We start from the raw sequence: 26,899 nt of genomic DNA on the forward strand, positions 1-26,899 counted from the left end.
CGATTTCTAATTTTTTGTATTCATTTTATTTTTCTGGTATTTTGCTTTACGCACAAAAAATATCACTAACAGTTAGCCGCTGCGGTCACATTGCATTTCCAAATCGAACCGCCATTTGTGTTGCATCCCGCAAATCTGGAAAAAAATTCGATCAGTGTTCTATGAGCTTCTCTATTTTAATAATAAAATAAATTGATAAATTCGATAATCAATTGACACCAGAAAAGACCGGAACACAATGTCGCAGTTCAATTTTGTGAGCGATTTGCAGAATGCTCTCATCATGGACGGCGAAACGCGCGGACCTGCGCCCAGGTGGAAGAAGAAGCTGGAGGCGTCTCTAAATGGAAGTGTGAACACCACTCGGTCGGTGCTATCCGTCTCGTACAACACCAGTTTCTCGGGCGTCCAGGCGCCCACGAAAACCCCGGGCAAGAGCAGCGAGGGCAAGACCAAGAAGTCCAACACCACGCCCTCTAAGACGCCAGGAGGCGGGGATCGCTTCATTCCGAATCGGGCGGCTACCAACTTTGAGTTAGCACACTTTCTGGTAAGGATTCCACTGACATCACGCCCTGTAAGGGCATCCTTAAGCCAGACCCTTTAAGAAATACAAACCATTGAATTTTTAAACGATTTTATTGACCACCTGATTTCATGTGCAATTTTTCGTACCTCTATTAGGTGAACAAAGACTCCGGCGATAAGTCCGATGAGGAGAACGACAAGGCCACCTCGAGCAACAGCAACGAGAGCAATGTCCAGGCTTCGGCACACAAGGGCGACCGGCAGAAACTCATCTCTGAAGTGGCCCAGGTCGGTGACTCCAAGGGCGGGCGCATTTTGTGCTACCAAAACAAGGCTCCCGCTGCTCCGGAAACACACAACAATCCCCTGAAGGTGGTGTACTCCATTAAGACACCCATATCCACAAAGAGTGGCTCACGCTATATACCCACCACATCCGAGAGGATTCTGGATGCACCTGATTTTATTAACGATTACTGTAGGTCGAAGAAAACTTTTCTTTTCTTTTTTTTTACTATTGATCTCTTCCAGATTTAAATCTTATGGATTGGAGTGCCGACAATATAGTGGCTGTTGCCTTGGGCAGTTGCGTCTATTTGTGGAACGCGCAAACTGGAAATATCGAGCAGCTTACGGAGTTTGAGGAGGGCGACTACGCAGGCTCGCTATCGTGGATCCAGGAGGGTCAGATACTTGCCATCGGGAACAGCACCGGTGCCGTGGAGCTGTGGGACTGCTCCAAAGTGAAGCGTCTGCGAGTGATGGATGGACACAGTGCCCGAGTGGGATCCTTGGCCTGGAACTCGTTCCTCGTTTCCTCTGGCAGCCGCGATGGCACCATTGTCCACCACGATGTGCGTGCACGTGAGCACAAGCTTTCCACGTTGTCCGGACACACGCAGGAGGTGTGCGGCCTGAAGTGGTCCACGGATTTCAAGTACTTGGCTAGCGGAGGCAACGACAATCTGGTGAATGTTTGGTCGGCTGTCAGCGGTGGCGTGGGAACTGCTACCGATCCCTTGCACAAATTCAACGACCATCAAGCTGCAGTGCGTGCCTTGGCCTGGTGTCCCTGGCAGCCAAGTACTCTAGCCTCTGGAGGCGGCACCGCCGATCGCTGCATCAAGTTCTGGAATGTGAACAATGGCACTTTGATGAAATCCGTGGACTCCAAGTCGCAGGTCTGTGCCCTGCTCTTTTCTCGCCACTACAAGGAGCTGATCTCTGCGCATGGTTTTGCGAACAACCAACTGACCATTTGGAAATACCCAACAATGGTGAAGCAAGCCGACTTGACTGGACACACGTCACGAGTTCTGCAGATGGCCATGTCTCCGGACGGCAGCACGGTGATCAGCGCCGGAGCTGATGAAACCCTGCGTCTTTGGAACTGCTTCGCTCCCGATCCGTTGGCGTCCAAGAAGGCAGTTTCGACCAGCAAGGGCAAACAGAGCGTGTTCCGACAGAGCATCCGTTGATATGCTCAGGCCTTTAGAACTGTTTTACCCCCTTGATTGCTAAGTTTAAGCTTCAATACTACTGGTATGTTTCCAGACTAGACAATTATTTCTTGAATGCATATCCCATTTATATGTTCTCGTTTAATGGTTCGTACTTTGTAATTACGGATAAATTTTTGATTATGTGCCCCCGCCGACGATATATGAATAATTAAATTTTGTCAGTTACTTTTATTGCTTAGAGTTAAGTTTGTGTGCGTATAAATAAAATGCTTGACATTCTGCATCCTTGTATGCTTTATTTCGCTCTAAACATTTTGCGTTAACACAAGGAATTCAATTCGTTTCGGATTCCCACGTGCCGGGACAAGTACATAAGGTTCCATTTTCTGGATGCATTTTGAGAACGTGTGTGTCTAGGAATAATATTGCATACAATTCTGGGCAGAAAAGGCGTGCGCTTCGGGGAACATCGATATAACCACATCGGGAATTCAAGTTGTGTTAATCATAGGTATGTGTATGTTTAGTCTAAGTCGTATGTACAGATTGGATGGGCATTCAGGCAACTGTCATGGGATTGCCACCGTTGTAGCTGACAAAATAGCGCGGATCACCAAAGCGATCGTACATCTGCAAGAACAAGAGTTTCGCAAGAAAGCAGCTGGTTAAAATTAAAATATAACAAAAGTGTTAGGTACAAGAACGAACAAAAGCCTCATAAAGCGACAAAATAAGCAAACAACATAGCAAGAACAAGTAAACAATAAGGGGCATATACTTTCAAGTCCAAATAGAATTACAAACCTTATTTTCAATCCATTACAACATTGAATTCAACATTTAATTTTTGTTTGCTAATTTTTTTTTGTAGAATAAAATATTTATTTTGCAACATTATTTCATTCAGTCAGAACATGAAAACATCAATTAGATTTAGCTAGCTTAGTACTACGGTTTATGATTCAATTTTGTATAATAGATTAGTTGGTCGATTCACGCACACGCGCACGCACATACAAAAATTACAAACATACAGAAACAGACACACACAAATACATATACTCGTACGTAGGTAGAGAGAATTAGCAACAAACATCGAGTTTTACATTGGACACCTTAATATATTTTTAAATTGGTACAGTGCACGAAAGTACTCCGGATAATATTGTATCTTTCTACGCTTTGCAAAACTGCTTGTAAACGATGCATAAACTATGTTGGTTCAATTTGTTTTTGAGCGGGCTCTACTAAAACATAGATACCCTAGATTATGGGTGGATAATTTCTTTACTTGCTGCTACCCTGCTGTTTGCTTTTTTCTTTTTCTTTTGTTTTTGATTCATAGTTATCTTCGTTTTTTTTTTGGTTAACAATACATTGTGTTACAATAGTTAGAGTTTCTCAAGTGTAACAATATTTTCTCGCTGAATACCAGTTCAGCTGGGGACTTCCCCTCTCTTACTTAGTTTTTGAACATTTTGGAAGCTGGTGGTGGCCCATTTCAAATTGTGTCTTACGCTCTACGCGATCGCAGTGATCTTTTCTTGGTACATGTTCTTAAGCACTGACGCTCACCTTCGTATCGTCTAGATCTTCGATATCGCTACTGTCGTAATCACTGTCCGGAGGCGTTACGGTCTCCGCTCCGCGCTTCTCCAGGATGTTCTGCATGCGCGACTTGTTCATGATGCACGCAAACTGGTAGGCCGTCAAGCCGGCGTAGGTGGCCGTTTCCAGGTTCAGCTTCTCGCACTCATCGAGCAGGAAGTTGGCCAGATCCTCGTTGCAGCCCTCGATCGCAATGTGCAGCGGTGTGCGGCCCGATTTGCCCTCCTAGCAATAAAAAATTGGCATCATTAGTACGAAAACTCGACAATTTTATGCATTTTTGAGACTTACCCTGGCGTTAATGTCGGCTCCATGGGATACCAAAATGCGTAAGATGTCAATGTGACCCGCCTCGGCAGCCAAATGCACACAGCGTTCTCCTGTAATAAAAGAATATAAAAGCTATTGGTTAGAAAGAGCATAGAGGGAGGATTATTTCAGTGTTTAATAACTATTATAAAAAATCATAAAATCATATATTAAACTTTGTAATACTATTCCAACATTGGAGATCGAAAAAGCTTGATTTATGAATGAAACCCCAAAGCTTTTCAGCAGTGAAAAAAAAAGCTGCATTCCGTTGTAAAACAAGTAGTGTTTTATAATGCGAACCCAAAAAGCTCTGATTACGACTATGACCAGTTGGATGGCCAAGGAGAGGGGCTCGGAGCGGAGGAAACTGGGTGCCAAGTGGAGGCTTTTGCCTTATAAGACAATATGACAACCCGTTGACTTCGCAGGCGCGTATCTGTGTGCGCGATCGCAAGGCATTGGTGTGCGTTGAAAAACCCAAGAAATTCCCACAATAAACCAGCAGCAATAACACAACAGCCAGCGACAACAACAAAGACGAGTGACGAGGTACGGCAGGAAAAAAAAAATACAATGAAATACAATAAAATAAAAATCAAACAGTTGGCGTTAAGTTAACAAACCAAATAAAAAGTTGGCTTTTTGGTTTCTGCTTCGGCAACAAGTTTGCCCAAGTTCAAATTGGTTTATGCATATAGAAATCTGATATATGGACACACAAACACAAGTGTCTGAAATAATAATAAAAAAATGTGCAATAATTTAACTGACATTTGAGCAAAAAAATTTATAGATAGAATTCTGATCATGTTTCTAATAGAATTTAAAAAGATATTCGTAGTTGAAAATACACACCCCTTTGTTATAAATAAATTAATTAAAACAACATAATGTAAGAAAATAAACGAACATTTAAAAGCCAGTTTTAGTTTTGCCTTTCTCGCATCTTGATTCTTCTTTGCCTTCCAAACGATTCTTCATCGATTCATTCTCGTATTTTCAGATCGATTCAAAGTTCGCACACATATAAAATATTAAAAACTACTTCTAAAAAAGACTGAAAACAAAGGTGAATTGTTTAGTCTCTGTTTGTTTTTGTATTCCATGCCTTCGCTTTTATGGCTTTATGATTAGTTGACGTAGTAGTAGTTGTTGTTACTACTCTTGCCATATTTTCTACCCGGTTATTCAAAGTTTTTTTTTTTATATTTTTTTTTTTCTGCTGGGCTACACGTGCTGTTGATTGACTTTCACACACAAACAGCAAACAGTTGGCACATTTGCATAAACCGCACACAGATTTACAGGCCCAGACGGAGATTTCCGCTAGGAAACTGTTGTTGTCTTTAATCCGAGAATTAACTGTGGTAATATACTAAAAATTCCACCCATGAGTCACACGAAAAAAAAACGAGCAGATAACCCCAGAAGAGCTCAGGAAAAAAGAAAAAATAATCGACTGAGGTTATCGATGAATAAAAACCCAATTACGCACGGGAATTTAAAACCAAAATCAGTGTTATTGCAAAAGAAAGCGGACCAAGAAAGTCAGCAGCTCTGCGCAGTCCAGTTTTTTTTGTATGTGTATATTTCTTTTTTTTTTTTTGAATCTCGGCTTGACAGCTTACAAAAGCAACAATTGTGTCACAAGATAAAAATAACGATGACCACACGGAGATTTTTAAGCTCGACTAACTAAAAGAGAAGCCGATGAGCTAGTAAAAGACAATCCTCATTGTTGTTGCCCCTTCAGCACAGCAACGTGCCAATCGTTAGCATACGATTAAATGGCCGTGTATATAAAACGATATTGGGTATATTAATAGACAAACGGGCGGGCAGCCAGTATAAAACATGAAATATGAAACACAAAAGTTTGTTTCAAACTTTGCTTTGCTCTGGGAATTCCCCCCATCGATGGCCAAAAAGGCTGCGTCACAAGATCACACGGCTAATAATACCTAGTCTTAGCCGGAAAGTCTGACACGTCTGCAGAAAGCGGCTAGAATATGGCCATAAATGCGCTGCTGATTGGCCAATAATTAGAAACATCTGAGATCGAAATCGTTTTATGCGGTATAATAAAGGTATAAAATTTGAACGTGGTCGTTTTGGTGTACCAGCGTTTGAAGTTTAAGTGTCACAATTATTTTTAGCAATTTCAAAACACTACAGGCAAGTGAAACTCAAAATTCAAAACAATGTTATCGGCATAGGAATATATTTTAAACTTGCTGGTGTCACGGCCAAAAGAGGCAATCTCAAACATAATAGAGATAATAGAAGGCAGAACTCAAATACTATTGATAGAGAAGAATATCCTTATATAGGCTATATCTGAGTTACAACCCCATTGCAAATTAATTACTGCAATGCCATTTGAGACGCAGCAATTAATGAGCGTTATGAAATCGCCTAGAACTGCGCAAAATGGGAAATTCTATTTGTGCGGCACTTGAAAACCCAAACAGTTTCACAAATGGCACCACCGCCCACTTGATCCGATCGCACCTCCAATCACCCACCACGCCCCTTTCCTTTCACCCATTAAAACAACTCACACCCATTAGCCTGTACGATACGATGTCGTTACTATTTACACAGGCGGCTGAAATTTAAAATATAAAAAAGAAAAAATAAGAAAAGGCTAACGATATCGACAACGACCTTATGTGAAAAACCCAACGGCGCAGTTAAGAGTACTCCACACAAGTCACCCGAAGTCGCAAAGTTCATAAATTTATTGACAGCGCAAATATTAAACGCAACGCTGTCTTCTCTTAATTTTAATTAATTGTGCTTATTGTTGGGGCAGAGTTTTGGAATTTCTACAACGGGTTTTTCGCTCATAACGTGCGGTGTGTTGTGGCTTTTTGTTTCAAATATTTATCTCTTGTATTCCCCGGTTTGCCAGCTTATTTGTCCTTCACTTTGGGTCATTGTTTCATAATTATGGATAACCACACACATGCATACTTATATGCACAAGTACGTTAATAATATTTGTAATATTTATGGGAGTGGGGAAATATCGAAAAGCTGTTTCGAGTTTTCCTAGCCAGCGCGTGCCAAAAGAAGTTACCAGGCCATCGGGGGAATTACCTGGCCCAAAACCCACAAGACATGGCCGATGAAATTAAAGCCAACTGTTCAAATACAACGGGCTATGCAAATACCCCAAAAAAGATAAATATAAAATACAACAGCCAAAAGAGAAGAGAGAAAAGACAATATCAAATTAAATGTTGTTTACCCCAAAAACTTCTGGGCGCCGTTGGGCAATTGTGTCGCTGTGTTCGAACTTTCCCAGTGTGGAAATTAGCTTTAGTTAAGTGAAAAACCCAGGTAGCGCTCTCCAGCCGGCCGCCAAATGAAGCGAAAACAAACAGCACAATTTAGCACAATTAAAGCCGTGGATTTTCCATGCCATGACGACGACAACGACGACGACTGACTTGGCAATGAAAGTGTTTTGAAAGCAACTCGAGCCCAGCTCGAGCTCAACTCGGCTGGTTCCACCGCCCTCCACCCGATCTACTGCTATATATCGCTCGATCGTTATGTCAGCCGACTCGCCTTGTTGACTTTCTTTCGAGCCATGAATGCGAAATGCAAATAGCAGCCAGCCAAAATCGGCTGGGGATCGTCGGCCACGTGTGGGTTTACACTAAAAATGTAATAAGAGAAATAAGTGAAAAAGAAAACCCAGCCGGTCGCGAAATTTGGGGAAAAGCCCCAAGGCGCAAAGAGGTCAACCATTGTTGGAAGAAGATCAGCGTTTGTTTTTTTTTCGTTTGTCAACTCAATTGCACTTAGGATTTTCCGCAAGTTTGAGTTATTATTCATTGCGTTGCTTTAACTTCCGTCACTTGTTTTCAATTTTTTTTTTTGCAATTAGCATGAGCTCATTGAAAGTATCTGGTATTGTTCTTTCAGCGCTACTCACTGCTATTTGTTTACCTTGCGCAAAGTAGTAGGAATCATGTTTAATGAGTTAAGATCCATTAGATGGCTCATGTATCTATCACCATTGATTTCCAGTACTTCCATGTCAATAAACTCGGATGTCTTAATATGGATAAATCTACTTCTGAGATCACTTTGTTTAAATCTGACACTCGATGATCAATGAAATGATCTAAACCCCAAATGGGAAGTACACATTTCCGTTTTCAAAACGAATCTAACCTTGTCCGCTGTACTTTAATGTGAATAAACTCCGAAGTATATGAGCATTTGAACTCTGCCAAATTAGATTTCTTTAAGTTATCAGTTGGCAATCCATAAAAACCAAAAACACATAAGTAAATGTCCCAGCCTTGTCGTCATCTCTCGGTGTGAATAAACTCTTAGATCTTGAAATTTTGCTACGTAGCCACATTCGTGCCAAACCCAAGCGGATTAAGTTAATTTCAGATTTTTAATAAGGAAATGATGCAGCGATTTGAGAGGGAAGTGGGATATCATAGTGTTACGAGTATCTACATTTAACCTTGTGCATATGACTAACTTGTTGTTGTTTATGGGTGCAACAGACAAGCCTCGATGTAAAACTCATTGATTGCCGTCGTCGGATTCCAGAATGTCGTAGATCTCGATTAAATTAATGGCCGAAACGGGTTTGCGATGCTGTAAGACTGATTAAACTTGATCAATTTGATTGGTCTTTCTACTACAACTACTACTACTACCACTTCCAGCTGCAGTCGAAAGTTCAAGATATTTGCTTATGAAAATCCCAGTGACGACGAACGTATGTATTTCTTGCCTTTTTTTTTTAATGCGGTCATTTAAAAGGTTTTTCAGAATTTGCGTCAACTCACGATTTAACAGCGGGTTTCTACGGCTCTCAGCTGAAGTTTTTCAAACACGAGACCTTTGCGGCACATATGGCAGCGAGATCCCCAGTAAATAGAGTAACATTCGAGTGGTAAAACCTGCGCACTGATAATACCCAGTTATCTACGCGAATGCGAAAGGGGGCGAGGACGTTTAGGAGCGCAATTCGGTGAACGTAGCGAGTGTCGTATAATCGCACAGTAAACGACCACCTATGGGGTTTTCCTCGCCAGCTGATAACGCACGATTTCCAGTTACCAATGTCTGCTGACGATCGAACACCGATGGACATATCTCGTTTACCTTTTTTTTTTTATATATATAGTGTGCCGGCTTATCAGGCGGGGAAGTACGGGAATGACTGCTCCTAATTGTGATTTCAGTTGCCAGGCCACAGATTTCATGGGGTTCTTCTTCGCTTAAGCAAAGATATCTATATCTATTCGCAACAAAACAAATGGCATACACATGCAGGGCAAATGTGCTGTTCTGAAATTCCCTCGCTTGGTTAACCCAACATTTGTTTATTGCTCATCTAAAAGACCGATAAGAGCAGAAACTCAGCTGTCTTCGGCTTTCCCTTGGGGAATTTCAACATTATTTATTGGAATCATTGCTAAATCAGCAGTAGGATTTTCTGGAAATCTATAAAAACCCAGCTTGATACGGCTCCAAAACGTCACTGCTCTCCTTAATACGACAGTAGTTCATTTTTACAGATAACTTAATCACAATCCAGCCATTTGCACTGTTGATTATCAACAGTGGGAATTTCTGGCACTCCTGGTTAACCAAAGGCCAAAGCCCACGAAGTTGTCAAGCGATCCGAACTGGCAAAAGACGTCCTTATACTATTTATAGAGCCTGTCCACGTCCTCGTCCTCGGGAGCCTTGCGTGCGTTTATTTATATAATGGCAGTCCATTTCCCGAGTTGCGTGTCGGGCGCGTTAATGATGCCCAAAAATGGATTATGGCCAAGTAACGGGCGCTTGGTTGGTCGACCTCTAAACATTTGGCCATAATTACTATTGTGGGGATTTCCCAAAGAGTACATAAGTATTTGTTTCTGCGGGTGGAGAAGGGGCCTTCGATAACGAACCTTTCCCAATTTCCGTTATGGCCTGCGCCTTTAATCGGTCTAATGCGCTATCATTATTCTATTGATATTATTTGTTTTGTATTTTCAGCATTCTTTTAAAGTCTGCTCTTGCTTGGCTCTTGGCCAAATGCTAAAAACGTGTCCTATTTTCATCACTAGTGCCTAAATACATTTTCAGTAGCATTTAATTTAGAAGGGAATGTCTTAAAGTTTTAAATAGAGTTGGAATGTCTTTCGAAATGTTGATAAAAAAAAACCTATAAAATTCGCTATTTCTTAGCAAGAAACAATTTGTCAAATAGGCAACTTATTAGTGTACTATTAAATCTAAAAATATGTTTTTCATCCCGATTGCTGACGTCAATTGCTGGATTGAATTGCATTTGGACCACATATTCTAAGGGACTTGTGTTTACTTAGCTATCGTCATCAATATTGATCTACACACAGAACTCGCCTCGAATATTTAAAATTGCTTTCGAATTTATAGCTGTGGCAGTGGGAAAACCCAGAGGTTTCGAATAGGCGAAATGCTCAAAAGCGTCTGACCGTCTCGTTTCTTGTTGCTTTGTTGCTTGTTTTTAATAGTTTTTGTCGGAAATGTCTGCGCTGTTGCTTTTGGCTAGCCGAAGAAATACATTATGTGTCTTGTGTATGAGCGGGTTATATATAGCATATGTACACACATATATCCACGATATGGGGAGCAGCTGTTTTGTGGAGCTTCAAACCGGTTGGCGCTGCTTAAAGCTGGCAAACGGGTGGAAAAAAATGTTTGTTCACCAAATGTTTGCCACTCACGAATTCGGATTTTATTTTTGGCAAGGTTATACATAGGAAAAAACTCAGCGGCAGAGAGGCCAATAGAAATCGATTAAACAAACGAAAGGTCAAAAGTAAATAACTTTGATTTTGCAACACTTTCCGACAAGTTTATTAACCTTTTTGGAGGAGTCCAAACGTTCATTACAACACTTTTACTTTCCATTCAATGAAAAAACAATAATAGCGATTGATTTTACTGAAAAATATTCAATCGCTTCCGTTTTATTAATGGTAGCCATTGAAAGTTCGGTAAACATTTCATTTAATCGAAATAAACTACCAAATAAATGGATTGTGCTACCAAAATCTTGGCGAGCAGATACAGTGTGCCACAAATTATGGATTATAAATAAACGTTCCGATTTAGAACCCTTCCTGTGCTTCTCCACACATGTTATGCAATGCGTGTGGGTGGCACCCCCACATCCCAGAGGCATTGGAATCGATAATTCGATTTCTGCTCCGCGAATACAGAGCAAAAAAATCAAATAAGGAAACAAATGTTAATTATGAGACACGCCTGTCCTTACGTGTGGAAAATAAATTTCATTTCAATTATTTCCTCGATGCATTCGAAATTAAGACGCCGGGGTAAAACAGAGCAAATACATGAATTTCCATTTCGAAATGAGCTTATGTAAATGTGTACTTCAGATTCCACATCCAGCAAACAAATAAATATTTACCTATCCTTGTGTAAAATTGTTTTTATTATACTTTGCTGACGTCTGAAACTTTGCGAATGTTCTGCTTCTGTGTGTTCTATGCGTTTCGTTTATTTTGGTTAATCAATAACGCAAATGAACAAGGAACAGGGAGGGGGCTTGCTTTTTTTTAAAGCGATTTGACGAGCGAAAATTTCAAGCGAAATGTGTCGGGGAGGCCAATGTATTTTTGGCATCTGCTCAAAGGCGTCTATATAGCCCATAACCATATGTACGTCTATAACGTATATACAATATATACTATATGGCAGACGACAATGTCTCGCAGTTTGGCTAGCCGTTGGCGGGACACCATTATATATATATGTGCATATATAGAGCTATATATAATGGGTACATTTTTGGCACAGATTCATATTCTTAATGATAAATGCCCGAAAATGAAAATGCTGGGCCAAAAATATTCATTTTACTAGAACGAAAAAATTCCTACAAGTTTGCGAGACAAATAACTCGTGATTTCCATTCCCAAGCAATAATATATTGCTATCTATACAAACTTGTGGAATCAGTAATATTAACTAATTATTATAAATGTACATGTAACTAGCACTTTACTTACCATCGTAGTTGCGAATCTCCAGATCGGCGGGCAGACGGGCGTAGCTCAGGGAACTGACCGCCTTGTCGTTGGACCGGTGTCCATATTGTCGGTGTGCCTCATGGATTTCCGTGGCGCCGAACTTCTCTGTCAAGGCACGGACGCACTGTTTCTCTCCGGCGATGCAGGAAAGATGCAGGGCGGTGTTTCCATGACGATCGCGCACCGTGGGCTATTCAAATGAGTAATGGGAATTATTTGTTAAAAAGATAAATGCATGAACTAGCTTGTTTTTAGCTCAGAGTTTAGAAAACAAAGATGATATGACACTATATTCGTCAATAGGGGATTATGCTATATTTTACAAATCTGCAAATGTCTAAAGCTTTTTATTTGATCTTTGTTAAATATTACCTCTGCTCCGGCGAGTAAAAGTATCCTCATGATGTTCGGCTGGGCAGTAAGAGCGGCCAGATGAAGGGGAGTCTGGGCCACATCGTTCTGGATGTTGAGCAGGCACGGATGAGGAGCCATGCGAATCAGAGCGGCCACCACGTCCACTGATCCCGAAATACAGGCCAGGTGCAAAGGTCTGAAACGAGAGACAGAGCAAAAGACACAACATGAATTTGTGGGTTTCTTTACCTGCCGATCGAACACCCGCACTTTCTTTCCTTCCTGTACACTTGTCGCCGTTCATGTGGCGGCGTAAAAACCCAAGTAAGTTAAGTTGAGGTAAAGTAATGTGAAGAAAGAAGAGGTGCCCCGAAAAACCTGTTCCCGTACCTGCCCACATACCAGGAAAACCCCAAAGCCTGACTAAAACACATGTGTCAGTCGCGTTTCTCGCCTCAGACAATGGTCTTTGAGTGATTCACGAAACTCTCCCCTTAGCTCGCTTGGTGGTCATCAGTGCAACGCCGCGTTGTCTTTGTTATTTTGGGAAATTTTAGGATTCTCATCGGAAATACGGCGCGTATCAGTTCATAGAAATTCGGAAATGATTCAAAGACTGTGCATATAAATCTTTAATCGTGAATTGTCAATGAGTATGTTAGATTGATTTTTAAGAACATGAAGACCCAAAATATTAATAAAGGTTTTTTTGGCGATTGTGACTGTCAAAATATAATCAATTTAAAAAATATTTAAATTATGAAATTGTTATGATTGCTAGTCTAAGAATAAGCATGGGAAAGTTTTTTAAGTGACCTAGAGATAAGCCGCCAAAATGTTTAAATCATACTTGGGAAGTTCCCCACATTAAAAATAAATAAATAAATGTGTTTGCACATATATAAATAATTTGAAAGTCTAGAAAGGAACCTTCCGAATAAAGTGACATTTGTCGAAATCCTATAATGTTTACTTACGTGTCGCCGTCGTCGTTTTGTTGATAGAACTGCTCCCAGGCGTTCATGATGTTGATGCTGCTGGGCGGAGCGGATGATGTTGCTCCCGATCCCGAAGGATTCGCGTTCGCCGTGCTGGCTGTGGAGGATTGAACCTTGCTGCGACCGGTGATTTGGGTGCTGCTGCTCTGGCCAAGATTGTTGAGCTGTTCGCCGCGACTGACCAAATGGCTTTCGACGGTCCATTGTGGGATGCCTGTGTCCGCGCTGTGTTTGAGTCGCATTGAATCGGCGGTGGCAGTGGTGGTGTCCTGGTGCTCCTCCTCTTTCTCCTGCTCCTCCTGATCCTCTTCTTCGTCGATAATACCGGAATCGAGGACAACGGGCTGTTCCTTTTGGGGTGCCGACTCCTGCTGATCCTTATCCTGCTCCTCGCTATCGGGGACTATCTCCTCGCTGAAGATCTGCGAGGATTGCGGGCCGGAGATGAAGCCCGAATCACTGGTTTCGTTTGGCACGGCAAATTCCTTTTGCTTGTTAATGGCGGCCGTTTGATCTTGTGTTTTGCCGCCAATTTTACCGCTAGTGGCTAGTGAGGACGAGGGGTTAGCCGCGTTTGAGGGGGCGCGCTGCTCAACACTGGCAGCGCTGCAGCTGCAGTCACTTGTTGCTGTTGCCTTTGTTGCTGCCTCCGCTGCTTTTGTTGGGCTCGGCATTTTCGTGCTTTTCCTCTCTCAGTTGGGCTAAAATATATGTATATATGTTATATATATACTCCTGTCGTTTTGAACTTTGCTTTTGAGCTCAGTCTCTCAAACACACACACATACACACGCACAGTAAGCGCTCACCTCGCGGGTGCGAGTGAAACAAACATATAGGCTCCAGCGAACAAGTGAAAACGCAATAATTTTTGTAGATTAAAGGCAATTTATGGACTTATGTACAAGTGTAGCCACAGAAACATAAAAATTACGGTTTCACACTGGTTGAAAATTTTCGATTTTTCCATATGCCAATGTCTTATTTGCCTTTTCACGGTTGTTTCACCCGCACACACCCACAATCACACTTAGGTAGATTTTTTATCTCCCTTTTCACACAGCTTCCTTCTTGCTATTTATTTTCTGCACATGTTCTGGGTTTAAGCCCCAGCACTATTTTCTATGATTTCTCACTACCTTGCTGGTTAATTGTCTTGCGAAGCTGGCTTTAAAACGCGTATTTATGGTTTATATATTTGTAATCTGCAATTCGCATAGTACCCGGACGCACGTCTGCTTTCTTTCACGTTTCGATAGCGAATGAAATCGAGGGAGCGCGCTGATGTGTATATATTTATATGGCAGTCTATACTATAAAGCCCCGTTTGCACTATGAGTTATCACGAAATGAAGAGTCTCGATTTTTAATTTTCCTTACATAGGAATCTATTAATTGAAAAAATGTATTTTTTTTAATATTTTTCTTAATAAAAGAAAATACCCAAGTGAAAACGTTGGCCTTAATATATCTACGCTGGTTTGTGTAATCGGGGCTTAAATCAGTTTTATATATGTGCGAGACGACCATAGAGTTGCCAGATCGTAGGGAGAGCGCCAAGTTAAAATCTCCCAACAACAAAAAGAGCAGTTAAATCGTCAGCTACAACAAAAGCAACCACAACAGCGATGTGTTTATTTATAATTCTTACTCTCTGATTGTGTGATTGTTAAGTTCCTCGAGCGATGCGATGTGATGTTGACGCTCGGCGCACTACAGTTGAAATGCGTATGACGGCGAGGCGGACAAACATCGGCGAAATCACCCGCTGACCGAACGGAAATCAGATGCAGGATTCTTCCCTCAGTTTTTCCCAGGTCAGCTGAGAAGATCGAAACCTCGACCGATTCTGAATTTCAGGGAGTATTCTGAGCGATCGATTTGTCATACGTTCTCCTTCTGGGATTTTTTAACATTCAATCACAGTTTATCGCCAATTTGTGAATTTGTATATTGACAATTTTTTTTTGGGTTTTTACAAAGTTGTATTGATTAAATAATTATCTGAATCCAAGAATTTTAGAGGGGCTTTACAAGCTCATCAGAAACTTACCATAAAATATAATGTGTTTAAGGTCAAGTGTAGTTTCGAAGGTTTCTGTTGGCTTTTAAGGGGCTTTTGTTACTTTAAATTAAAATTTAAAATTCCCCTTCTGGTATTTGTTAAATTATTTAATATAACAAAATGATTATCAAATTTTAAAAATTCCAATTAAATTGCAAAAATTGCAATTCAATTGCTGGGAATTTTCAAGTTACTCTTCAGTTTTAGGGGTTCCCTGCATCTGTCATTTCCTTGTGGGTTTTTACTACTTTTTTTATTTCTTAACTAAATGATTATTTAAAATTTAAATTCTTCGGCTTCCGCTTGAATTTGTTGAATTGTTATTTATCGGGCTTTCGTCTAGAGTTTTTCCTATTAAAAGCAAGAGTTTGGTGCCAATTTGATGACATTGTTGAGGTATAAAAACTTTTTTAATGTTTTGTTAAATTATTTGTAGGCTATAAAATTAATTTTCATAGTTCTATTAAAATTGTTTTCGTGTTTTCGTTATTATTAAATCCAAATATTTATTAAATGTTTTTGTGACAAAATTACGCAACAAAAATGTGACCTGGTTATATAGTATATATACAATAATTGTACGCATTGGAACCCCATTTTTTAGTGTTTATTAATATTAACCATTAATTTTATCGCTCATTTTAAAAATTGCGGGTGATAACAGATGTTTTTAAGAGCTAGCAGCGGAAAAACAACAAAAATTAAGTTGGCAGCACTTACCGGCCTATAAGTCAATTGCACCAAATCTTAAACGCAGGACAAGAAATATTTTGCACAGGACATCAAGGAATGCTGAGAAGGATGAACACTTTTAGTGGTCAAAAGCTGGCGGCTGTGGTCAAGGAGCTGGAGAACTTTGCTCCGACTTCTTGGGCAGAGAAGTGGGACAACGTGGGACTCCTGATCGAGCCGCACCGCGAAAAACAAATCAAGAAAATACTATTAACAAACGATTTAACGGAGCCCGTAGTGAAAGAAGCGCTAGAGAAGGAGGTGGAGCTCATAATCAGCTATCATCCGCCAATTTTCAAGCCCCTGACCAGGATTACGCAGTCACATTGGAAGGAGCGCGTGGTGGCTGCATGCTTGGCCAACGATATAGCCTTGTACTCGCCCCACACGGCGTGGGATAAGAAGAGTGGTGGCGTCAACGACTGGCTATCTAAGGCAGTGAATATCCTCAGCATCCGCCCCTTGGAACCGGAGTTGGGTGCTCCTCCGGGCACCGGATCCGGTAGATATATAGAAACCAAAATGGAGCTTTCCCAGGTGGTGGAGTCTCTGCAAAAGCGCATTAAAAACAGCGTGCACGTTGCTCTAGCTGTGGGCCACACACCCAAGACACTCATCCAATCCGTCGGCATTTGTGCCGGCTCTGGAGCATCTCTGCTGAAGGGTATCCAAGCGGATCTTATCATTACCGGGGAAATGTCCCACCACGAAGTTCTGGAGTTCACTCACAACAATACCACCGTTCTCCTCTGCAATCATAGTAATTCGGAAAGGGGTTTTCTCCATGAGTTTTGTCCTATATTGGCCAAATCTCTAAATGAAGAATGCCTGGTATTTGTATCTGAAGAGGATGAGGATCCTCTCGTCACCGTGGCTAGCGATATAAACAAAGAACTAAGCGCTTTTGTTGACGTCTACAAACAGTAAGGAGAGAACATAAATAAAACTAATCTTAAAAGCATTCTTTGTTTAACAATGCATTTTCTGGCATCCATAAAGGTTACAAATAAACTAACGGATTTAACTTTCTTAACTTCTAGACTTGATCCAGCTTAAACTTGCCGCCCTTGCTGGCGGCGTCGTTTCGATTAAGTTGGAAGAGCAGACGCTGCTCAAGATGCTTCACTGCAGCCACTGTCAGCACCAAAGTGTCGTGCTTCAGCATAGAATACACGTTCAAGCCAAAGGTTGGCATCAGGTTGACATAGCCCAGATCATCGCTAGCCTGGCAAATATTCGCGGGGAACATATGGTCTCTGGAAAAAATAGAATCAGTATCAATATAAGTTTTATATGTTCACCTTCAAGCAGTACTCACTCGTCTACAATCAAAACAGAAGGTCCCCAATTCCGTTCAGCGATTAAGTCCTTAAGGAACTCTGCATCACCGGTGGGTATGTCCACATTCTCGATGATGTGCAGATCATCCTGGGCCAGCTTAACACTCAGCGTCGAGGTCAATCCCAAAACCCTCTTATAGAAGGGCAGCATGTAGAAATGGGTCGTGGGCGACCTGGGTCCGTGCACCACGCCGCCGCCCTTCAGCATGGGCGATCGGAGGGAGCCGTGGCGGGCACGACCACCTCCCTTTTGAGGCCACGGCTTCCGACCACCACCGCGCACCTCCGCTCGAGTTTTGGTGTGCGCCATGCTTACATAACGATACTTGCGCTGCCACTCCACATTCTCCTGTATGATGTCCACGCGCGGCTGGGCGGCAAAAACATCTGGATGCAGTTCAATCAGGCCAACCTTTCGCTCCGCCACTGCATCCGTATTCTCAATCCATGCCTGGCGCGCCGTGCTCCTGCTCACTGGCAAGCAATCTGTGTAATCTTGCGGCAGAATGAGGGGTGATCTCGTCGCCGGAGGTGCGGCCACTTCCGCAGCGGTTTCGGTCACCACATTGGCTTGGTTGCTGCTGCGGCTGAAAGTCCTTGCCACGGGATAAAGCACCTGCCTGGTTGTTTTTAAAATATTGTTCAACATTTTACTTTGCAGGGCGTAAAGTCTATCGATAGGTTCGATTAGGCATTGACACCTCAACGCCGCATATCGATTACTTGGTAAATACTGATATCGATGCCGAGGCAGCATCGTGACACGAAAAATGTACTTGCACCCATTTATCACTGTGTGTGGCAGTTCACGTAGTAACGAAACGCACCAATAATGTGTACGGTTGCGACTACTTTATGTATCACCTTTTGGGGCCTTGAGGGATATTTTAAAATATATATAAATATTGCAAAGGCAATTGTGAAGTTTAGCTAAAAAAGGGAATAAACACTTACAGAATATATTCGAAAAATAAAAAGGTAGAAGGGAGAGTTTTTGACGCTGTAAATAATGTATATAAATATACAAGCTTAAAGAAGCAGGATTAGGAATGACTTCTTGGCATTGTTTTGATTTAAGTAATTTTAGTTTAGTTAAGCTAAGATAACTAAAATACTGAAATAAATAAATCAAAACAATTTATTTCGGCCATATCAGCAAAGCATATGGAGTGAAAATGTTTGAAATATTAATTATTTCTGAGAAATTAATATACTTTAGTAATACTACAGATTCAGCAATAATTTGGAGATTATAAACAATATATCCTTTTCAATAGTATTACTATTTATTTATTTGGTGGTAACCAAAAATACTCAAGGACAGTTTTCTGCTTATCCTTTTAAGGAGGCTTGACAGATTAGCTGCAGTACCTGTGTTTCTGAGGTACGAGAACCGTGTAAATCCTATTTAATGAGTATCCCAGCTTCTTGGAAAAGGTATACTCAGGTAATGCGCTTCTAAAATTCCTAGGTAGCCGAACCTGTTCTATAAATACCTAGACTGGCTAGATATGAGTTCAGTTGCAGTTTTATCCTCAAAGACGATTCATATAGTCTTACTCCAGTCTCGCCGAGGAAGCTAAAAGTGTTTTCAAAATGAAATTCTTGGTGAGTGTTTTTATAGTTGATGCTAGGGAACAGATTCTTTAATATTTTTGGTTCTCTAGATTTTCTGTCTGGTTGCTCTGTTTGCCATAGCCTCGGCGCGTCCCCAGTTCGGATTCGGTGGATATGGAGGCGGTATTGAGCAGCAACAACAGCAGGCCGGTTTTGGACAAGGATTCGGTGGTTTCGGTTCCTTTGGACAGCAGCAGCAGCAGGAAAGTTTTGGCGGAAATGGAAACTTTGGTGGTCAGCAACAACAAGAATTTGGTGGTTTCGGCGGTTTTTACGGTTAAAAACTAATGAACTGATAATTTGTCTTATATGTAAATTTATTAAAAAACTAAATGGAAAACTAACTAACGTGTTTTTTGAAATTCTGTGTAGTTCTTATTATTTTCATTCAACTTTTTATTTAAATATTATTATAAATTTTGTTCTGGTCTCCAGTAGCCCACTTTAAGTACTTATGATTGGGAATTTCTTCGAAAAAATATATACATATATTCGATGAAACTCTCAATCATAACTACCGCACAATTTTATAGAACCCATTAGCACTGCTACATGGACAGTAACTGACCTCCTGCTCCTGGATCTCCGTCATGTCCTGTCCTGAATTTTGAGAATCGTTATGGTAATATGTATTTTTCGGGACATCTGCCAAGCTGCAACTTTCTTTCTGGAACCGGAAACTGGAGTCATATAGAACTCTAACCTCGCCATCGTTGATTTCTTTGGGGGCACGTAGACAGCGGATAGGATCTTCAGATTTCAGAATGGGAACGTCTTTATCATGGTAAGGATGGGTACTACAAGTACAGTCTGCATCCGCGGTTTCTTTTGCCTTTGGTTTTTGGGATTTTCTATTCAAATTGAAAAATCCGCTACGCTTCGAGGGTTTTTTACTGCTATCTTCTTTAACACTTTTTTCAATTCTAGCATTGGCTGGATCTTTATCAATATCCCTTTGCGATTCTTCTTTTAAGTTTTCATTTTGCGGCCGTTTGTTCTTTGTTTTGAAACAGAGGAACCCTCCAGATTTTGTTGATCGAGGGGATTTTCTTTCCCTTTCTTTGGAATTTTCCTGGGAATTTTCCGTTCGTTGAATATATGCGAGTCCTCTTGATTTTGAAGCGCTTACCTCTTTCTTTTTTTCTGGGGGACAACTAGGTTTTGAAGGAGTATTTTCTTTAGGTTCGCGAGAAATCTTATTCTTTTTTCTAAAACAGGTAAATCCACTTGATTTCGAATGAGTTTTTTCGTTTATTTTCATTTTTGTTTCCTGATTAGACCTTGATTCATTATCATTTTTCGGAGGCCTTAAACAACAACTAAATATTGAAGATTTAGATTTCTTTCTTTCCGTATCTCTTTCTTCTATCAATTCTTCACTTTTGCAATCGCATGGAGGATCATGATTTTGGGATTCTATTTCTGATGTACAAGCAGAGGAATATTTCAATAAAAGGGGTTTGTCTTCAGTTTGAGCAACGAATGGGCACTCTTGAGCACATTTCTGAGATTTGTTTTTGTCTTCTTCCTTGAATTTTTCGAAATTTTTCAAAATATGCTTATCGTAGCTGGTTAAAATGGGATCTGTTACTAAAGGGTTATCTCTGTGTTTGGCATAAACTGGTGCTGGTATATTAGGGGGCATGCAGATGGTTCTTAGTATTAAGTTTTCCTTGGATTCGTGCATATCACTTGCTTCCACATTACGTAAATTACAGTGCCTATGAATGGCCTGAGGATCCCTTTTAAGAGGGACATAATTCTCGCATGAAGTGCAGATTCTAGTTTCAATTTGATCAATATAGTAATTATCTGATTTTCCACTTCTTTGGCGACTTCTATTTTTGGGAATTTTCTCGCATTTACGAAGATCGGTGAAGAGAACTCGATGGCGGTAAGGACAATCTTCAAAACAAGAATCTGAATCGTAACTTATATCGCACTGATCCTTTTCAGGAGCCATTGCCATCCTTTCATTTGTCCTATAGACAACCTGTTGTTTGGGACAATGGTACTTACTGTCCGGTTCTTTTAGTCTATCTGGGCACTTTGGATTATTACAGATATCAATATCATTTGTTTTTAGTCGCTGATTACAGCTTTTGGTGTTTAAATCTGTATCTTTTTTGCTCTGTAACTTACTATTTCTTTGTTCCCATTGAAAATTTCCTTGACCTGTTGCTTTTTGTTCGCTATATACTGTTTGCCTTTCAGAAGTACTTTTATATTCATTTGGAACCCTATAAGTACCACCTTTATCAGAACATTGTGCGTTACAGGACAAATCTTTCGTATATTTCTTCTCCTCATTTTTGAGAACAGGTTCTCGAAATCTATCGGGACATTTTGGGTTCTCACAGACTTGATAAGTTTGATTTTGGGGAATATTTTGGTATCGCTGCCGATTATAACCATTCTCTTCGAATTCATATTCTGGAACTGGATTTTTTCCATAGACTTTTGGGTTTTTTTCGTTTTGCGATGATTGTCTTGCAGAACCGATTTTACCCGACTTACCATCCCCATATCCATATTCATTCCCTGCCCTATTCATTGGTTTTGTACTTTTACAAAATTCATTTCCACACTTCTTTTCCGAAGAGCATTTTTTATCGTTTTTTGGATATTTATTTCGATCCTTATTTATACCTGCTTTAGCGGTACATTCTGAATTCCTACAAATATGCCCTTTTGTGCTTTTTTCAACATTGTCCGTCCAGTACATAGTTCTATTTTGTAGAGAATGCTTATCTTTTTGCGAAGTTACTTTAGATTTTAAATTATCTGGGCAGTTTGGATTGGCGCAGGTTGTAGTCCCAGCCCCAGTGTTCCTTCGATTTTTTTGATTGGAAGAATATTTTTGATAAGGACAATCTTCAAGGCAGGACTTTTTCTCGACTTCGTTTTGTGGGCAGTTTTGTAGTTGTGCTCTTCTAGGCGAAGAAATCTTTGAAGATTTTTCATAATTTTTCGGTTCTCTATATGTTTGATGTATTACGTCGTCGTTTCTGCTTCCATGTCTTCGCACCATTTTATTTGGGCATTGTGAATTGCTGCAAATATCCTCTTTGATGTCCATCTTCTTGGAATATCTATCTGATCTATCCAAACCCTTTGAATTCGAGTAAAATTCTGAATCATTTGTAGCTTGAAATGGTTCACGATTATTTATAGATTTAACTACTTGTTCCTCCCTTTTGTGTCTATTCAAAACTGTCACTCGTGGACCTCCTTGTTTACTTTCACCTTGATTGGAAAAGTTTGGCCTTGTAGGGCAATTCGGTGAGCACTGTGCAGTTTGGAAATAATTTTTAGTCATTTGACTCCTAGGAAGATTTGAGCAAACTCTATTTCCAGAGTGATCTACAGACACGCCTACGTGTGGGTTTTTCGAAAGTATTTTTCTGTCGGGCCATTCGCATAGTTCTTGTTGATATAATGCTTCATCGGTCTGATGGTTATGAGAATTTCTGTAAAAATTCATTTCAGGATTGTTTGCGTAGTCCAACGAAGGATCTAAAAAATTCTGACAGCCCTTTCCTTGTTTAGATCTAGCTGTATCGTTTATAATTGTGTTCTTTTCGGGACAATATGGATTTCCACAAAACTCTTCGTAATTATAAGCGTTGCCACTCATTTGAAAAGTTTCATTTAAAACACAATCCGGGTCGCACTCTGTTTGGTAATTTTCTTTTGAGTTATGTTGAGCACTATGTGCTTTGGAATAATTTTGATTTTCCCACGACCTGGAGAATTGGCCGGCTGATTCACAAAAGGGATTATCGCATGCTTGTGCAGGATCTTCATAGTTTCTGACTCTATTGGCTGTTGTTTCACCTGTACAGTATTGATCGCTGACTTGGAAGGTTACTATTCCTTGATTGTTTTCAACTGGTGGATGCTCAGGTCGCTTGCTAATTTCTGACTTAAGTGCAGTGCCATTTTCACTTCCCTTTTGCGTATCAGGACATGCGTAATTATAAGCGTTGCCACTCATTTGAAAAGTTTCATTTAAAACACAATCCGGGTCGCACTTTGTTTGGTAATTTTCTTTTGAGTTATGTATAGTACTATGTGCTTTGGGGTAATTTGGATTTTCCCGTGACCTGGAGAATTGGCCGGCTGATTCACAAAAAGGATTATTGCATGCTTGTGTAGGATCTTCATAGTTTCTGACTCTATTTGGTGTTGTTTCACCTGTACAGTATTGATCGCTGACTTGGAAGGTTACTATTCCTTGATTATTTTCAACTGGTGGATGCTCGGGTCGTTTGCTCTGAATCTGAATTTCTGAATTAAGTGCATTCCCAAGACATTCAGGATTGCACCTCGACAGGATTTCCGTTTGACCAGCTCTATTGGAATTGGGGTCATTTTGACTGTTCCATGATTTGAAGTAATCTAAGGCATATGGACACGTTGCATTGTTACATATTTGTAAAGGCTCTTGGACACCACTTCCTTCATTAGGAGTATAAGTTTGTGGACGTATATCTGGGCGGTCCTGTAAGGACATTCCTCCATTTCTTTGTTCTTGGTCTGGATCATTTATAATTTGACAAGGACAACATGGACTTTTGCTTGTTACATTAGGAGCTTGTCTTTCTGAATTTGAGGTAGTTTTGGAAACCGGGCTATATGGTGATTCCATTTTTGGTTGGCCTGTCGAAACATTCTGTAGATGGTCCTGCATCTGGGGATTATTTCTACTGCACTGGGAATTTAAGCAGAATCTATTAAAACTCTGGTTTTTATAGTCCGTCGTTGGGTAATGGTTTTGTCCTTGGCTACCAGTTACAAATTTGGTGGGTTCGTTGAAGGGTTTTTGGGTTCGATATGGTTGACTTTTTCGTTCGCATATTTCCTCTGGGTAATCATATTCTGTTTGTCTAGATGTTCTTATATTCGTATATGGTTCATTTCCTAAGGAACCATTATTAAAGGAGTCCTGAAGTGTCCTTCCATTAATTGTGTTGCCTTGATAAGTTGCATTATTTTTGAAACGCTCTTGGCCTTTGAAATATGTATACGAATTAGATGGACACATGCACGATGGGTTTCCGTTTGAAGCACCTCTTTCATTGTAAGCAAACTTATGACCTAAATTCGTTGGCCTTTTATGATAGTGAATTTGTTGAGAGGTATCCTCGTTGAAGGAGTATTGATTTTGAAAAGGACCAACAGGCTGACCATATGCTTCTCTTTCCATACGGAATGGTTTTCGCTGGCGAGAATAAGGTTTTGCCCCATCTTCATTTGCTGTCTTTGAATTTTCATACTTTCCGAATCCTTTTCTTGAATTTATTTGCTTTTGCAGACCGGCCACAGTTTTTTGAAGAATATTTAAAATTTCCCTCACGTCACAATTGTCAGTTTGGGACGAGTCTCGTTTTAGGATTTTGTCTTTACTCACTGACTTGCTTATTCCATCTTGATTCTTTGCATCAGATCTTTTGCATTGGCAATTTTCACACACTTGGCTTTTTGTTGTAGGTTTCTTCACAGATCTTTTTCTAGAACTACTTCTACTGCAGCAACTGCAACCTCTACTCCCTTTTCGTTTTTTCGTACTTATTGGTTTCTTATTCTTGGGAGCAGTCACTTTGGGCAATACAGTTTCTGAGCTAGATTCTACTAGATGTTCTTGGTCTTCATGGGATTCAATTACAAGGGAATTGGATTGCACAGCTCTTAAGCCCTTAGCTTTTGCTGTTTGTGCCTTAATTTCATCTTGATTTATGGGTTGGGACTGAAAATCAGTTTTATCCGAATTTCTGTGTTCAAAACTTTCCTGATTACGTTGCCTTTCTTGATTTTTAGGTTCTGCTGATTTTGATTGTGCTACCTGGCTTTGACCTTCGTGTGATTCAATCAAACGGGAATTGGATGTTGCTGTTCCTGTCTTGGATCTTTGTGATCTTGGTTGCTCTGGATTAAATTCTTGAACTTGTTGCCTGGGCTGTGCAGCATTATGTGACATTTTCTGATAGTTGGCATCATTTCCGTGAGGTCCTTCCAGAAACACAGTAGATGTCTGAGTTACTGCCACAATGCATTTGGGCGTGGTAGGATACCTATATCCATTTCCCATTTCAAAGGAACCACCAAATGAATCTTCATTACCATCAGATCGTCTTGGGGCTTTAGCTAAAATAAACAATTAACTAATTAGGCAGACTGTTTTAATCACTTAAATGCAAAAGGTACCTTGTCTACGGGATCTCCTATGCATCTGATTGTAATTGGATTGTGTATCGTGCCTTTTTCTTGGAGTATCTGAGTCATCCTGATCACAGTACGGATATTCATTAGTGGTAGCTTGATAGAAATTTGAAGAATTTCGTCCGTCGTCTTGATATATATTTTGTTTTCCACATTTACCATGGCACATCCTTTCTTCGCATCCCCCCTTATTATTGCGATTAACAAAGTTTTCTAAAGAAACTTGGCTTGGGTTTGTAGTTAATTTATTTCTTCCATAAAATTCTCTTGGGGTCTCAATTAAAGAATCGTACGGAACTTCTAAGTACTTACGGCCCTGGCACTTCAATGGCCTTTCTTTAATTTTTTTCCTTTCATATGGAGAATTGAATATCTTTCTTTGAATTTCCCGGTCTTGATCCATATTTTTGTTTTGACGCACTGGTAGGTTTTCATAAGTTCTACTGGCCATGTATTCTTGGACTTCCGAATTGCTGGGCATTTTGAATCTCCACTTGGTATCTGCATTTGTGGGTGGCTTGCTTACCTTCTCTATTTTGTTTAGATGATCATACCGACTTGGTATCTTTACCTCGTACTCAGACCCCATTTCAATTTCCGTGTCCGAGGGACTATAACCGCCATAGTTACTGTAAGTTGGTCCTGAAATGTGTTCCTTACACCTACAAAAATCCATAGAGTTTTCGCTACTTCTTGATGGAGTTTTGGAAACCCTTCGCTGTGGCTTATATTCCTCCCCGCTGTTGACCCTCTTCTTCAATTTCTGAAATCCCTCTGGAGCTGGAGGTTTCTTTTCTTCGGAGTTAATCCTTGTCTCATCTTCGCTGATTGTCTGGGTTTCGGCCACCGAAACCGCTTTGTTTTTCTTGAACCGCTTCCTAGCCTTCTTTTCGATAGTGCACTGACAGGAATTATCCGACTTCAGTGGCGTACTAAGTTGATGATCATAGGGGGTGCGATTGAGAATCGAACAGTTGATAATCTCGTCCAGCGATCCTGTAGAAAGCTTTTTCAGTTCCTCTTTAGCTCTACTGATATTAAGTTGCCAGGTGGATGGGTAATTGCTGGTACTATACCGCGACCGAGAGCTGCCCCTGGAATGGTCTTTGGTTTTCAAACTGTGACCACTTAATGCCCGGTTGTCCTCTGAAAAGAAAAAAGTAGGTCAGCCCTTAACTGTGATATACTCAGCAACTATACCACTTGGCTTCAGTTTCCCCCACGAAAGTGAGTCCCTCGATTGAAGCTCACATCCTGGCAGATTTCCTGCCGTCTTTCTCTCCCGCAAAACTTTAAGTGTATTGGATGCCAAAATCCTGTGCAGTTTCATTGCTGCTCTCGACGAGGATCTCTCCTGAATTCCATTGACCCGTGTGGAATCCTTGCTCAATGGGGGAGATACCACGGCACCATGATCCAGGCCTCCACTAACGCTTTTGCCTAAGGCTCGTCGCAGGAGGATTTGCTGAGCAGTGCGACGTCTTTTGGCTTGGCCAGTCATTTCTAAAGAGCGAAGTTCAAGAACGGGAGCTCAGAGGTTCAGTTACATTGCTGGATTTATCTGACAGATAGAAAAAAGCAACCGCAT

General features: G+C 40.6%; 6 protein-coding genes across 7 annotated transcripts; 3 read left to right on the forward strand and 3 right to left on the reverse strand.

Annotated features, from left to right (window-relative positions):
- The first annotated feature begins 92 nt into the window (after positions 1 to 92).
- LOC6613687 (cell division cycle protein 20 homolog) lies at positions 93 to 2,280 on the forward strand. The gene is made up of 3 exons (XM_002038121.2): positions 93 to 550; positions 685 to 1,006; positions 1,060 to 2,280. Exons 1-3 carry the CDS (start codon positions 239 to 241, stop codon positions 2,004 to 2,006), a joined length of 1,581 nt encoding a protein of 526 aa, XP_002038157.1. The 5' UTR covers positions 93 to 238; the 3' UTR covers positions 2,007 to 2,280.
- On the reverse strand, positions 2,200 to 14,601 carry LOC6613688 (NF-kappa-B inhibitor cactus). 2 transcript variants are annotated; one of them, XM_032727572.1, is made up of 7 exons: positions 14,475 to 14,601; positions 13,315 to 14,036; positions 12,356 to 12,533; positions 11,963 to 12,173; positions 3,891 to 3,979; positions 3,567 to 3,824; positions 2,200 to 2,621 (listed from the first exon to the last, which is right to left on the reverse strand). In XM_032727572.1, the coding sequence occupies exons 2-7, from the start codon at positions 14,007 to 14,009 to the stop codon at positions 2,550 to 2,552; spliced, it is 1,503 nt and encodes a 500-aa protein (XP_032583463.1). In that variant the 5' UTR covers positions 14,010 to 14,036; positions 14,475 to 14,601; the 3' UTR covers positions 2,200 to 2,549. The 2 variants fall into 2 exon arrangements, with proteins under 2 accessions (XP_032583463.1, XP_032583464.1); XM_032727573.1 differs by lacking the exons at positions 13,315 to 14,036; positions 14,475 to 14,601 and adding an exon at positions 12,628 to 12,656.
- A 1,493-nt stretch (positions 14,602 to 16,094) lies between these two features.
- Positions 16,095 to 17,430, forward strand: LOC6613689 (NIF3-like protein 1). The gene is made up of 2 exons (XM_002038123.2): positions 16,095 to 17,055; positions 17,173 to 17,430. The coding sequence occupies exons 1-2, from the start codon at positions 16,190 to 16,192 to the stop codon at positions 17,186 to 17,188; spliced, it is 882 nt and encodes a 293-aa protein (XP_002038159.2). The 5' UTR covers positions 16,095 to 16,189; the 3' UTR covers positions 17,189 to 17,430.
- LOC6613690 (39S ribosomal protein L4, mitochondrial) lies at positions 17,094 to 18,168 on the reverse strand. The gene is made up of 2 exons (XM_002038124.2): positions 17,451 to 18,168; positions 17,094 to 17,388 (listed from the first exon to the last, which is right to left on the reverse strand). The coding sequence occupies exons 1-2, from the start codon at positions 18,119 to 18,121 to the stop codon at positions 17,169 to 17,171; spliced, it is 891 nt and encodes a 296-aa protein (XP_002038160.1). The 5' UTR covers positions 18,122 to 18,168; the 3' UTR covers positions 17,094 to 17,168.
- An 801-nt stretch (positions 18,169 to 18,969) lies between these two features.
- LOC6613691 (neuropeptide-like protein 31) lies at positions 18,970 to 19,370 on the forward strand. The gene is made up of 2 exons (XM_002038125.2): positions 18,970 to 19,080; positions 19,140 to 19,370. Exons 1-2 carry the CDS (start codon positions 19,069 to 19,071, stop codon positions 19,368 to 19,370), a joined length of 243 nt encoding a protein of 80 aa, XP_002038161.1. The 5' UTR covers positions 18,970 to 19,068.
- Positions 19,349 to 26,859, reverse strand: LOC6613692. The gene is made up of 3 exons (XM_032727707.1): positions 26,512 to 26,859; positions 25,297 to 26,457; positions 19,349 to 25,236 (listed from the first exon to the last, which is right to left on the reverse strand). The coding sequence occupies exons 1-3, from the start codon at positions 26,810 to 26,812 to the stop codon at positions 19,604 to 19,606; spliced, it is 7,095 nt and encodes a 2,364-aa protein (XP_032583598.1). The 5' UTR covers positions 26,813 to 26,859; the 3' UTR covers positions 19,349 to 19,603.
- Between the last annotated feature and the right edge of the window lie 40 nt (positions 26,860 to 26,899).

This window comes from Drosophila sechellia, chromosome 2L (genome assembly GCF_004382195.2).
Source record: "Drosophila sechellia strain sech25 chromosome 2L, ASM438219v1, whole genome shotgun sequence".
NCBI classification, from domain to species: Eukaryota; Metazoa; Arthropoda; class Insecta; order Diptera; family Drosophilidae; genus Drosophila; species Drosophila sechellia.

Coding starts and splice junctions, on each gene's coding strand:
- LOC6613687 (XM_002038121.2), top strand. CDS start 239: ATGTCGCAGTTCAATTTTGTGAGCGATTTGCAGAATGCTCTCATCATG. Junction 551..684: donor TTGAGTTAGCACACTTTCTG/GTAAGGATTCCA, acceptor TACCTCTATTAG/GTGAACAAAGACTCCGGCGA. Junction 1,007..1,059: donor TGATTTTATTAACGATTACT/GTAGGTCGAAGA, acceptor GATCTCTTCCAG/ATTTAAATCTTATGGATTGG.
- LOC6613688 (XM_032727572.1), bottom strand. CDS start 14,009: ATGCCGAGCCCAACAAAAGCAGCGGAGGCAGCAACAAAGGCAACAGCA. Junction 12,534..13,314: donor CAAAACGACGACGGCGACAC/GTAAGTAAACAT, acceptor CTCTCGTTTCAG/ACCTTTGCACCTGGCCTGTA. Junction 3,980..11,962: donor GGAGATTCGCAACTACGATG/GTAAGTAAAGTG, acceptor CTTTTATTACAG/GAGAACGCTGTGTGCATTTG.
- LOC6613689 (XM_002038123.2), top strand. CDS start 16,190: ATGCTGAGAAGGATGAACACTTTTAGTGGTCAAAAGCTGGCGGCTGTG.
- LOC6613690 (XM_002038124.2), bottom strand. CDS start 18,121: ATGTTGAACAATATTTTAAAAACAACCAGGCAGGTGCTTTATCCCGTG. Junction 17,389..17,450: donor TCTGTTTTGATTGTAGACGA/GTGAGTACTGCT, acceptor TATTTTTTCCAG/AGACCATATGTTCCCCGCGA.
- LOC6613692 (XM_032727707.1), bottom strand. CDS start 26,812: ATGACTGGCCAAGCCAAAAGACGTCGCACTGCTCAGCAAATCCTCCTG. Junction 26,458..26,511: donor GGGGAAACTGAAGCCAAGTG/GTATAGTTGCTG, acceptor TTTTCTTTTCAG/AGGACAACCGGGCATTAAGT. Junction 25,237..25,296: donor TAGGAGATCCCGTAGACAAG/GTACCTTTTGCA, acceptor TGTTTATTTTAG/CTAAAGCCCCAAGACGATCT.